The following is a 12444-nucleotide window of genomic DNA, read 5'->3' on the forward strand; positions in this document are numbered from 1 at the left end:
TGTTCTTGCTGTCATTTTTTGGTTCAAAGCATCATAGTTTGACTCTGACAAAGAATTTTAAGTAACTTTCTAGCTGTATTTATCATTGTGGAACAGGTACTCAGATCCTAAGTAAAATGAAGCAATACTACAATGTGATGTGTGTGCAGCAGGATGGTCCATGTCAGTTAGTTTTTTATATATATATATCTGGATTATTACTGCAACATTTTAATGTTGTAATTAAACTACTAAGTAAAAATTCTGAGTTCATTCTGAAAAATACAAAAACAGGGCATTCATTTTTTCTTATATGGATCATCCCTGATGTGAATGCAGTAAATGCATAACGCTTCCCTGCTGATCACGTGACATGACTGATTACGCAATCAGCTAGTCAGCGTGAGAGGATTCGTTCGATATGACGTAGTACTGGAGGCGTTGGCCGGTGTAGTGTCAGTCTGAGTCCGACAAGAACAACATTCTCTCCGATAATCTCCGCGAAGAACTAGGAGCTGACTAAGTAAAAACGTTTAAACTTACTCTACCTCTCGTTTTTATTTGTACCACCACGAAGCTATTTTCTTGAACCCGTCAAAATGATCAAAAACGGTCACCACGCCACGGACGACCAACAGGACGAAGCCGGTTGCAGTAAGCCGGGTAGTTCAGTGCGCAGCCCGGAGAAAAGGAAGCGCGTCGTCCGGTTGTGGTGTGACGGCTGGTGAGTCCAGTCTGACTGACCTACATACTCTGTGCTGGTTTATTAAACTGTTTCCCACAGTTTGTGTCCCCCATGTATGCGGTCCCATGTGCATTAGCATTATCAGGAACCATTGGTGGGTTAGCATGCTAATACTAGCTAGCTAGCTACTTACATTAGCAGTTTTGTAACTTAGCAACAGAAGTTTAATCATTTCATCATCCATATCTACCTTAAATACTGTGTTGGTCGCAGCTAACGTTACATTGTCTTAAATGTGTTATTTCCTCTTGTAACAACTCTTCTCGTTTACTTTCTGTTCTAGCAGCCCAACCCAGACAACTAAGGTCTTGTCAAAGCAACACAGTTATTAACGCTGCTGTGTGCTTAATAATTTCTTTGTATTTGACTGATAAACCCCAATTCTTAAACCTATTCCTTCAGAAAGTGTTCTCCTAGTACACCTGCTGCAGTCGTATACCTGCGTATCAGTTTTTACGAGACAGTGCCATGGGGTAACTTAGGGACATGGTCCTTTCTGTTCATAGACTCGCAGTATTACTGCCGGTTGTGAACATGTTTGTTTATGTATATATGAAACGGTAACTAGACAGAACAGAAACTATGTTTATTTATAGGATAGGAAGAACCACAAGGTGAAAACGCGTGAGCCGTTGTTTCCTACACAGGTGTTTTCTACGCTAAACTCACAGGAAATTTCTGACAGCCTTTAAATGCATAAATTATGAAAACAGTTAAGATGTCGAAACCACATTGCTGTAGGTACACCATATTCCTTAACTGTAACCTCTTATTTGAAATCCTGCTATTAATTCCTCCAACTCCAATGTTATTTTGTGTAAACTATTGGCAGCGTTTATACTGTGTAATTTCTGATGGGTTGGGTAATGCTGAGTACTTTAAAATTATCTGGAGATTACTCAAGGGCATTTATTTACTCTCTCTGTTGGTTGGTTGAGACTAATTCATGCTAACTCATTGGTCTGAAAAGCAGATATCTGCTGTTATTTTAAGCTCTGCTGTCTCACCATTGTACTATGATATACCCTGATCCTCACATGATTTAGATGCATCTGAAGTCACAACTAACCCCTAATATGCACTGTGTAAAGTCTTTCCTGGTCTCACTCTGCACAACGAAGTGGCTGAGTTACTGATAGCTAGTTTGACATAGCCTGTCTCATGTGGTGGTTATAAATAACTAACATAGTGAACATCTTGTCCAGTGTGATGTAAAAGCAGCATGTTGGTGCAGTGGACAGGGGTTCCTTTTTTGGGGACTGATGGAACATACAACACAATGACGTGAAAGGGAAGAGATTAAATGTAAGATTATTCAGCAGTAAACTGCAAGTGTCAGAAACCCAAATTACTTCACAACAGTCTTAACGAGATATTGGGTTCATAGGAACCGATGTGGTCCAGCACACATAACCAGGGCATCTGCAAAAAAAATTATTTGGATAAAATACTGAGATGTTAACTGAGCCAGGAAAAATTAGACTGTGTGACACATTCCATCAGTTACTGCTTTCATTAACAAGGCTGCTAATGGTGCCCCCAAAGGACAGTGTCTCTTGATTGTTTGATCGATCTATGAACTAATGTTACAAATATACAGTATGTGTACATTTGTGGACTTTCAAAACTGTAAAAAAAAATATTGTGTGACTGTATCTAGTTAAATAAGAAATGTCATTTAGTTGATTGACAGTTCTAAAATGTCTAGAGGCAAATAATCACAAAGTACACTTGTAAAATTAGGAAACAGTTTACAGTGTTTGCTTTTTTTCTCTTGGATTACTAAAACTGTCAAAGTTGTAGCTCAGTAGTGCAAAATTATCATACGGTAACCACTGATTTGCATATACATCACTCTCAAGAAGTGACATTTATACCTAGGAGCATATTTCCTCACTGATCCTGACCAGGCCAGGTGAGGGAGGTTGGAGGATTACTGGTAGGGAAATTGAGACTAGCAGCTTGTGCTAATGTCATTATAGAGGAGAGGTCTTGCCACTGGAAGAACAGTGACAGATGGGGTGTTTTTATCAAAGCAGTGAGATCTGTTGGAAATGCCCTGCAGGTGCAGAAGTGTTAACAGGAAGGTGTAGTACAGACCTTAAAGTGAAAGTGAGTGAGTGGGTTGAATTCCTGAACCAACTGGGAGAAGCATGATCAAAACATTTAGTTACTATTGTAACTCCTTCAAAAACTCGCTTAGATGTCTAAAAATAAGTAATAGTAATATTTTTAGCAACCTGTTTTCCTATACAGCACATGTAACTTATCAAATATTTAGTCATTCGAGATCTCTTAAATTAGCACACATATAAATGTGTAATATGAGCCCACTTTTGCTAATAAATTATTTAAGACAGTTTTTTGTGCAGCCAGGGCTCTTAACCACTAGCAGCTCTTGTGAGTCTGCTCAGAGTTTGTGGTTGGACTAGAGTCTGGACAGTCCTGAGGTATGATTGTTTTCTAACTGTAGGAATGTGAAACTGTAGGGTGCTGAACACAAGTATATTTTCATCAGTTAAGAGTTTGAATATATTGCAATAAGCTAGGAGAAATCACATTTACTTCTATTTTAAAGAGGCAAGTCAACACAAATCATTGACTGTAGAAGTTACTGAATGGCAGAAAGCAAATAAATATGACCGTACACATAGTGTCTTCAAGCATTACCTTTCTCCCACTAACCTTTATCGTTTTCACTCACCATGTTAAAAGGGCTATCAGTCTGTGTTGTGAGATGTAAACTGCTTGATTTAGATAGCATGTTTTTACAGCGGAGGAAAAAGTAATGATAAGATAATGTTAAACAATAAAGCAAGCAGAATTGGCCAGCTATCATGCAAAAGTATCTGAAAGACATTTAAAAGACAACGCTGCTGTGACTCTTGAGGGCTGTGGCAGTGCTAATTGTGAGGGCCACGTCCCTTATTGTTATGTGTGTTCATCTGTGTTTTTCTCAGTTTTCACCTGTATACTGTTTTGACTGAGCATTTGTAGTATGTATTGTTTTCCATGCTGAGGATGGTGTCATGTCTTTATCTGTCTCCACAGTTATGACATGGTACACTATGGTCACTCCAACCAGCTACGGCAGGCCAAAGCCATGGGAGATTACCTCATAGCTGGAGTCCATACAGATGGTAAAACTGCCACAGACTCTCACACACATCCTGATACAGATATTCCTGTAAAACTTTTTTTGATTAACTGTTCACTGTTGATCACTGTACACTGATTGAATACGCAGTTCTGATTGACTGGTGTGGTACTCTACAATGAAGTCCTGCTATTGTGTATTTCTAATCAAAGTCAATACAATTTGTGGCACAAGACCACAGAGACCACAGAGTACTCTTCAGTTACTGAAGACAAAATTTAGATTTTTCCATCGTTACTTGTAAGCTACTCAAGCAGCATAAGTGATTACTGTTAAGAGGCTGAACAGCAATCTAATGTAAATGTTCACATAAGATTACCTTTTATATTACAGTGTAGAATACAAATATTATATTGGTCTTGGGGATCTAAGATTTTTGCTTGAAATAAAATATTTTTCAGTCATTTCTTTAGGCCAGATGACCTGCGTATTTGTAGTATAACAGTGTAACAAGACTAGGTCAAAACCTAGTATAGGTTGTGGAACCGCTGCAAACAACTGACATCATTGTGTCTTATTTGCATTCTGCATAGTGTCAACTGTTTTCAGCTCTTTATCTGTTTGTTTCTCTCCTACTCTCTGTGCGCACACAGTATTTTAATACAGCCGAATTTCCCTTAAAGCTATTCTCATTTACATGTTTTTCCATTTTTGTTGTTGAAGTAGTTTTTGTAGTTTGAAATAGTGACTTAAATGTTAAGACCATTAAGACGACATGTTAACTTCCAGGCCACTTCCAAGCTACTGCTGTGCTGTGCTTGACTGCAACATTGTCTGACAAGATCACCAAACACTGAAATTAAAAACAGACTGTACTGTGATATCTGCTATATGTACTTGTAAAATGCTCTGGTGCAACTTTGATCACTCAACTCTTTCACTCAGTCAGTCAGTCACGGACATTTGTGGTTATAGGGCTGGCCCCGCTGTTGCTGTTCAGCCAAAAGGAATATAGAGTAAAGGGAGACCAGTTGAAAGGGATGACCACCACCTACATTATTCATAACTGACTACACATTTGTCGGTGATGTACCAGTAATAAGCAATTCTTTCCCCATCTCTTTCTCAAAGCGGAGATTTCCAAACACAAGGGTCCTCCAGTCTTCACTCAGGAAGAACGCTACAAGATGGTACGGGCAATCAAGTGGGTGGATGAGATAGTAGAAGGAGCACCTTACGTCACCACCCTGGAGACTCTGGATAAATACAACTGTGACTCCTGTGTGCATGGAGGTGAGTCAGTTTAATCTGCTCCCGTTTCTTGTCTTAACATACTGAGTGTCATGTATTATTACTGTCCAAGAGTCCTTCTCAGTGATGTGATCAGGCTTCCAAATGTAATGCCGCTGTTTACCAGATGACATCACGCTGACTGTGGATGGCAAAGACACATATGAAGAGGTGAAGCGTGCAGGCCGGTACCGGGAATGTAGACGCACACAGGGTGTCTCCACCACTGACCTGGTGGGACGTATGCTTCTCATGACCAAAGCCCATCACAGCAACATGGTGAGTTTGGTGTCTGTGTTTAGTGTATGGATAATAGTTAGATAATACATGACAATGATAATGCTTTGCTGTTGATCTAAACTATCATTTCTGCAGGATAACCCAGATTACCAGCAGCATACAGACAACTTTGGAAAGGTATGGGCCTTTTTATGTTACTACAACATTGTTATGTCAATAAATTGTGATATTTATTACACATAGCCTATTCCACATTGTCCCACTGACAGGAACGAGTCAGTGTGAATTCAGTACTGTATATGTTGTTGTGTTCTAGGGTCCTAAAGGCCACAGTCCCTGGACAGGAGTGTCTCAGTTCCTCCAGACGTCCCAGAAAATCATCCAGTTTGCCTCAGGAAAGGAGCCACAGCCTGGAGACACCATCATCTATGTGGCTGGAGCATTTGACCTCTTCCGTATCCTTAGCATGTAGAGATAAGCAGTCCTGAGTTATGAACTCTGGGTAACAACGTTTCTGCTTTGTATGTTGTAGTAGTTGCCTTGACCACAAATTCCCCGCAGACATCGGCCATGTTGACTTTCTAGAGATGGTGTATAAACAGGCAGAGAGGCCCTACGTCATCGTAGGTCTGCACTTTGATCAGGTACGCCTCATTACTCACATGCACTCACACACACATCTCAACAAACACACTCTTAAAAGGGTGAAAAATGCACCCCTCCTTGCTACGTCAGTGGTTTTCAAGAGAAACATTTGGAACAAGTTAAAGCAAGAGCGGCTCAGACTTCATGGTTAGACAGGGAAGAAGGCCCTCATAAAACTGTTTGCAGTTGTAGGAATGGAAGCCCATATCACTATTACACTTACTGTGATCTGTCCTTAAGTTTCAAGTGTGTTGGCTGCATATCAAAAAGGTACAAATGTAAAAGTAGTCACTGAGCTCTTCACTCTCTTAGGAAGTGAATCGGTACAAGGGGAAGAACTATCCAATCATGAACATCCACGAGAGAACGCTGAGTGTCTTGGCCTGTCGGGTGAGTTCACACACACAGACTGAGAAAATGTTCAGCTCAGCAGTATGTATTTCTTCCCCGCGCACTCAAAGCACTGCAGGCTGAACTTGGCTCTGTGCCCCTCATTCCTGCTGGTCAGCTATCAGTCTGGAACAATGGGTCTCTGTGCCCCCTTCTGCACTGTGTGTGTTTGTGTTGAAATTAAAATGACTTATGAGAATGTTAAACAAACCAAATGTGTTACACAATCCTAAAACCGCTAAATTGCTTTTCTCTGTCATCAGTTTTACTCAATGCTTGATGACGAGGTACAGAATTTGCCAGAGTTCACCCAGTTAGCAGTAAAAACACTTTCACCTTTTTCACTCTGCTGTATTTCAAAGAGGCTATTTAGTTAAACTTTGCATTTAAACAACATTTAAAACAGCAAAAGTTTGAGAAAATGTTATAATTGAATAGCAAAATCAATTTAATGAACCTGTTTTTTCCCTCATTATTGTCCTGGCTGTCTCTAGTACGTGTCGGAGGTGGTGATCGGTGCACCCTATGCGGTGGGCAAAGACCTGCTGGATCACTTTAAGGTGAGTTGCCTTTGTACAGATAGTACAGAACAGACTGTCTGTTCATGTGGTTTTTATTCAGTGTATTTATAGCTCTATTTTACCAGGGTAGTCTGTTGAGATGAAGAACTGTTTTGCAATAGTTTTGGCCAAAATGGCAGCATAGTAATTTTACATAATGTTACATCAGCAAACAAAGAGCCAGTCTTCACATGAGGAAGAAAAATAAATAGAGGAGGAAACATACACACATGAAAGCACAACGTTACTGTACCGGACTATACAATAAAACAACTGCCTTTCCCCATTTCAGTCCTTATAAGCAACTGAATACCACCTCTAGCTGTGGGTAGAACAGCATTTAAAGCAGAGTAGTAGTACTGGGGTGGCATCAAAAATTACTATTCAATTTTATTCGATAATTTAGATTTTTAAGAAGTGCATCACTTTAGATTTAGAAATAACTGGGATTCACTCAGAACGTCTTGAGTGAATTGAATCATATATCAAGTCTTTGACAGTGTAGGGATAACAACAGATCACTGTGGGGTTGCTGCATTTGAAAGATTCATCCCAACATAATTCATGTATCTATGACAACAAAAAGGGTCCAATTCTGAACATAGTGGCGCCCCCTTGTGGACAGTTGTAATATCAGCTGAAAGACCATTAACTTAAACACATTAAGATCTGTGATGGAGACTGTAGGTAGTTAACAAACCAACATCACAGCCTTTTTCTTCAAATGTAATGCACAGTTTGCAAAGTCTCAGATAAATCAATAACTACTCACACACACTAATAGTCCCATTTACTTGTCTGGGTAAATAATGTGTGGCTATAAATAAAAAGATGAAGTTAGTAACAAGCTTATCTTGGCAAGAAGGAGGGCAGTAATACCAGTTATGCAAAGTAACAGGGATCTGCACATACACCTGCCAGCACAGGGCTTCTCAGTGACAGGCAGTTACTCCACAGTGAATGTTCAGATACACAGGCATGTATTTACAGGGAAAATGCAATTTATGTCTCTCTGTGGTGACGGTCGGTTTAAGGTGTTCTTGTATAACTTTGCAGGTCGATCTGGTGTGCCATGGTAAGACGGAGGTGTTTTCTGACAAGGATGGGTCAGACCCCTACGCGGTGAGTACAGGGTCATATCGTCTCTGATCAAAGTGCAGCCGCACCCATTATTATACTGCATTTATATATTGCGTGTGTTTATATTTGAGATTATTTCAAGGTCACAATATGCTGTTGGCCCAATGTCTGACTCAAACAGAGGAATGCTGAATGCTGTCAGCAATGCGATGTAAACAAATATGTGATACATTTTTCATTTTTCACAACAGTCATCAATTTCAGGCCATGAATACACAACCTGTTAATGCAGCTTTGCCTTTTATAATCTTTCAATGATGACCTTATGTTGGGCGTTTTTGTCCACTGCCCTGAGCACTAAACTCTGGTGTATTATCATCTCAGACTGACATACCTTGTCATACACCATCCCTTGCTTGTCAGGCTGCTTTCAGTTGTATCTTTGTAGCCTGCACAAACATACAAAGCAGAAAGCAGGAGAGAATTACCATAATGCTTTGTAATTTGAGGTAAAATTAATTTGATTCTATTGACTAAATGAAGTTCATTCAAACTTGGAAAAAGAACTAGATGATCTTTCTTTTTGTTTTTGGTGTTTTGTTTTGTTTGCTTCATGAGGAAATCAGATATAGTTAAGTGTTAGCATGAGTGATGAGGTACAGTTAAAAATGGTACTCCTGGACTAGCTACCAGGATACTCCCAGTATCAGTCCTGGTTATTGGTTCAACGTGAAGGAATGATGAGTGTTCAAGGGTTGACGTCTTCATTCACAGGGGATGACAGGACACGTGGCCTCGCTTGGGTTGAAATAACCAGTAGTGTGTTTTTCCTTCAGGAGCCTAAGAAGAGAGGGATATTCAGGACCATCGACAGTGGAAACAACCTCACCACTGATGACATTGTCCAGAGGATCATTGAAAACAGGTCAGAGTCTCCCCATGCTTAATTTAGCTCATACTTCCTCATCATCTTCTTCTATATTTTTTAATTCTATTGATCAGTCTGTATGTCTTTACTCTGTTTACTGATGTCTCATTTCTTGTTCTCAGATTGCAGTTTGAAGCCAGGAACCAGAAAAAGGAGGCCAAGGAGATGGCGGTGATTGAGGCAATGAAGAAGAGAGACCAGCAGGAGCAGAGTGAAGCTGCAGCCCAGACTGCTCACTAGTGAGACCTCCAGCCTGGGCCCAACTGGTTCTGTGTCTGATCTACTCCTAGTACTCAGCTTTAAAGAAGGTGGACAAACTGACCCAGACAGATGTTGTCCTAAACCAGGCCTGGCTCTGGATAAAATGACCCCGGTTTCCCTTTTGGTCTCTAGTAGTCCACTGGTGCAGAATCCTGCTTTTAACATTTGGTGAGGCAGTGTGTCCCACACACTGCTGGGTTAGCTCCTCTCAGCTCTTGTATATGGACTACTCCAGCCTAAATGGGATTAGATTAGATCTGCCTTGACAAGAACACAAAGAATCCAAACACATAACACGTACTATGACTTTTAACCAACAAAATCCCTTTACACATCTCATCCTCCACAAACAACTTTATTTTTATCTTCTTTCATGTTGTACGTATGATTGTGTCCATGAATTTACACACTGCATGTCCCTGTATAGGTGTTTAAACTGGTATATTAAGTTTGTAATTATCCATAACTTATTGACAAAATGTTAACATCATTGTTAGTTATGTTTTTAGATTTTAAACCAAATTAGTTTTTAATGATCAGTCTTAGAGGTGGTAGCAGTAAGGTTGAATATTTTTAATACATTTAGAAAATGCAGATTAATTTCAATTTCTGTGTTTTTGTCTTGCCTAAAAAAACATAATTTCTACGTTAAATCATCTGTGAAGTAGTCTTCTAATTTTAACTCTTGATTTTAACTGCCTGAATTTGCACCGTGTGTGTGTGTGTGTGTGTGTGTGTGTGTGTGTGTGTGTGTGTGTGTGTGTACGCGTGCGTGCGTGCGTGTGTGTGAGAGAGAGCGTGAGTTAAGTGAGGTCAGCGAGTGAGGGTTTGCGCTGTAAATGACAGTAGTGCCTCATTCCAAGAGCTAAAACTAAATTGAGGGCTGTGAATTGTATCAAAACGTCTGAACTGCTGCAGTGTCTCTACAACTATGGATAAAGTTGTTGAGTTCTACTTTCGTCAGTCTACATTTAAGAGAGAAAACTAGAATGTCCTCTTCTCCTTTTTCACAAGACAATCGAAGAACTGAAAGATTTGGGACCCGGGTTCACCATCAAACTGTTGAACGTTACCGTCTGTTTCCTATTCCTATGATTATATGGGGCGTATTACTTGGACATGAATGGTTAATGTGTGCGTGTGTGGGTTGGAAGGTGGAATGGTGGCAGCCTGAGAAATAACTAAGTTTCTAAATATTATACAGTGAAAATTTTCACAACCTTTCAATCACTGTATTGCAATGTGTAAATTTCCCTTTATTAAATAAATCGTTAAAAAATCGCAAAGTGTCATCTGATGTGTGTTTTACAGCAGTAGTATAATGCGTGCAGTCTGATGACAGAGATCTTTGTTGGATCAGCACAAAGTCACGCTTCGCTGAGTCAGTGAAATGAGGCCGCAGCCACTCAGAAACCGCTAAATCCGAGTGCTCTTGTCCCATTCACACTGATCTCGCATTTGAACAAAAACTGCAAACCGTCACCTCATTACGAACACAAAGAGTCTTTAATCCACCAACCCGAGCACCACGGAGGAGCTTCTGCAGGAAGGATCCTGTCACTTATCTGAGAGACACAACAGACCACAGTCTTTGTGGTGTTAGGCACCCCGCTGAAACATCAAGACTCACTAGCCACTAAGCTGTTGTTATGTTTTTTTTCACTATTCTGATTTTCAGCGGGTGATATGGCAAAGATAAATGTTTATTTTACACAGGGCCCCAGAGGAGGACCATTTGCTAAAAACTGCAGCAGGTGGAAGGATAGGACAAAAAACACTATTATATTATTCTATATAATTGTTCATTTTAATTCTTTGTTTTACTTTTCTCTAATGGAGAAATACTTTAACCTCTTCAGGTCTCTAAAAACCTTTCAAATAAGACAAAAGAAGAAATAAACTCTCAAAGAGAAACTACCAGCTATGGGCCAGTCTGAGTTCAGGAACCTGAACCCACGGGTTTCCTGCTGTCCCGCACTGAGGAGACAGGGTGATAGCATAAGGAGAAGACAAACAGAGAAACAATGAAAGCAACAACTTTGACAAAACACCGTCCTATGAAAAGACAGGGCGACAAATCTATTTTTAAAGAGAATAATTGGTTAAAAAAAAATGCAGAGACATTACACAGAATTTGAAGGGCTGAGATAAAAGTGTTATTTTGGTGATTACAATTTTGATTCAGAAGAACTAAATATCCGTATAAAGTTTTTCCAATGTGACAGAATTTTATTTCAAATTCCAGTATATGTACAGGAAAAGGATCATAAGCCATAATTATGATCATGACTGTTAGAAGCAGGTCAGGGGTTCAGTTCATTGTGTTGGTTCTGGTGATTCACCCTTGAGGGGAGAAGGCAGTCATGTACAGATTAGTAGGTATAGGTGCAAAAACCCTACACAGTGGCTGAATAACCCACAACTCATATCCACCACAGCTATTTTTACTGACTTTGCCCCGGACTGTGTGACAGTTTGGGCTCACTTCATAGACATCTGTCCTACTATCCTGTTAATACTTCCCTCTTATTTATAGTGGTGGAAAATCAATCACAAGTGTTGCATTTAAAATCCTAACCAAGTAAAAGTACAGAGGTTTTATCAACAAAATGGGAGCGGAAATAGGAAAAAAACTAATTTATATTTGTATTACTTTTCTCTAATGTTTGATTTTTTTGTGAGATATTGGATAATTTTACCTCTTTTGGCTTCAGTTATTTAAATCTTTGTTTTAATGGAGGAAGTGCTGACAACTCAGATATCTGCAATGTGACAGAGGCCTCAGTCAGACACTGTTTTTATAAAAGAGGTCACAAGCCAAAGCCTAATTTAATGTTTAATTTTAATCTTTAATGTTTATAGACTGACTGTATTTCCTAAAATCACCGTATGTTATTTTAATACACAAACGCTTACCCTGGAAAGTAACTGGTAGTGGGTAAAAAGTACAATATATATGGAGTACAAGTATAAAGTTACACAGAATAGAAAAGTAAAATACAACTGAGAAACGCATTGAAGTGCAGTACTGCAGTAAATGCACTCGGTTACTTTCCACCAGTGCCACTCCAACATCCGAGCACAGGTGACACACGTAGTTTTCCCAGCATGCAGAGGTAAATACATGAAACTGCACGATCAGCACTTTAGTCCCTCGGCACGTCACTTCCCAGGGAAGTCCAAAACTTTTCCATCTGGGCAGCAGGCTGCGGTGGGAGGAGGCTCTTTC

General features: G+C 39.8%; 1 protein-coding gene across 1 annotated transcript; it reads left to right on the forward strand.

The window, feature by feature from the left end:
* Positions 1 to 413: 413 nt before the first annotated feature.
* Positions 414 to 10501, forward strand: pcyt2 (phosphate cytidylyltransferase 2, ethanolamine). Its single transcript, XM_023422171.2, has 12 exons — positions 414 to 703; positions 3776 to 3864; positions 4953 to 5114; positions 5239 to 5390; positions 5487 to 5528; positions 5668 to 5806; positions 5913 to 5995; positions 6309 to 6386; positions 6881 to 6946; positions 8003 to 8068; positions 8863 to 8951; positions 9077 to 10501. Exons 1-12 carry the CDS (start codon positions 579 to 581, stop codon positions 9192 to 9194), a joined length of 1209 nt encoding a protein of 402 aa, XP_023277939.1. The 5' UTR covers positions 414 to 578; the 3' UTR covers positions 9195 to 10501.
* Positions 10502 to 12444: the final 1943 nt, after the last annotated feature.

This window comes from Seriola lalandi, unplaced genomic scaffold (genome assembly GCF_002814215.2).
Source record: "Seriola lalandi dorsalis isolate HSWRI2012SDOR001 ecotype SW California unplaced genomic scaffold, Sedor1 jcf7180002054678, whole genome shotgun sequence".
NCBI lineage: Eukaryota > Metazoa > Chordata > Actinopteri > Carangiformes > Carangidae > Seriola > Seriola lalandi.

Bases quoted from the DNA above. Each gene is read 5' to 3' on its own strand.
- pcyt2 (XM_023422171.2), top strand. From the start codon at position 579: ATGATCAAAAACGGTCACCACGCCACGGACGACCAACAGGACGAAGCC. The intron at 3,865-4,952 runs GTAAAACTGCCA...TCTTTCTCAAAG, and splicing joins AGCTGGAGTCCATACAGATG to CGGAGATTTCCAAACACAAG. The intron at 5,391-5,486 runs GTGAGTTTGGTG...TCATTTCTGCAG, and splicing joins AAGCCCATCACAGCAACATG to GATAACCCAGATTACCAGCA.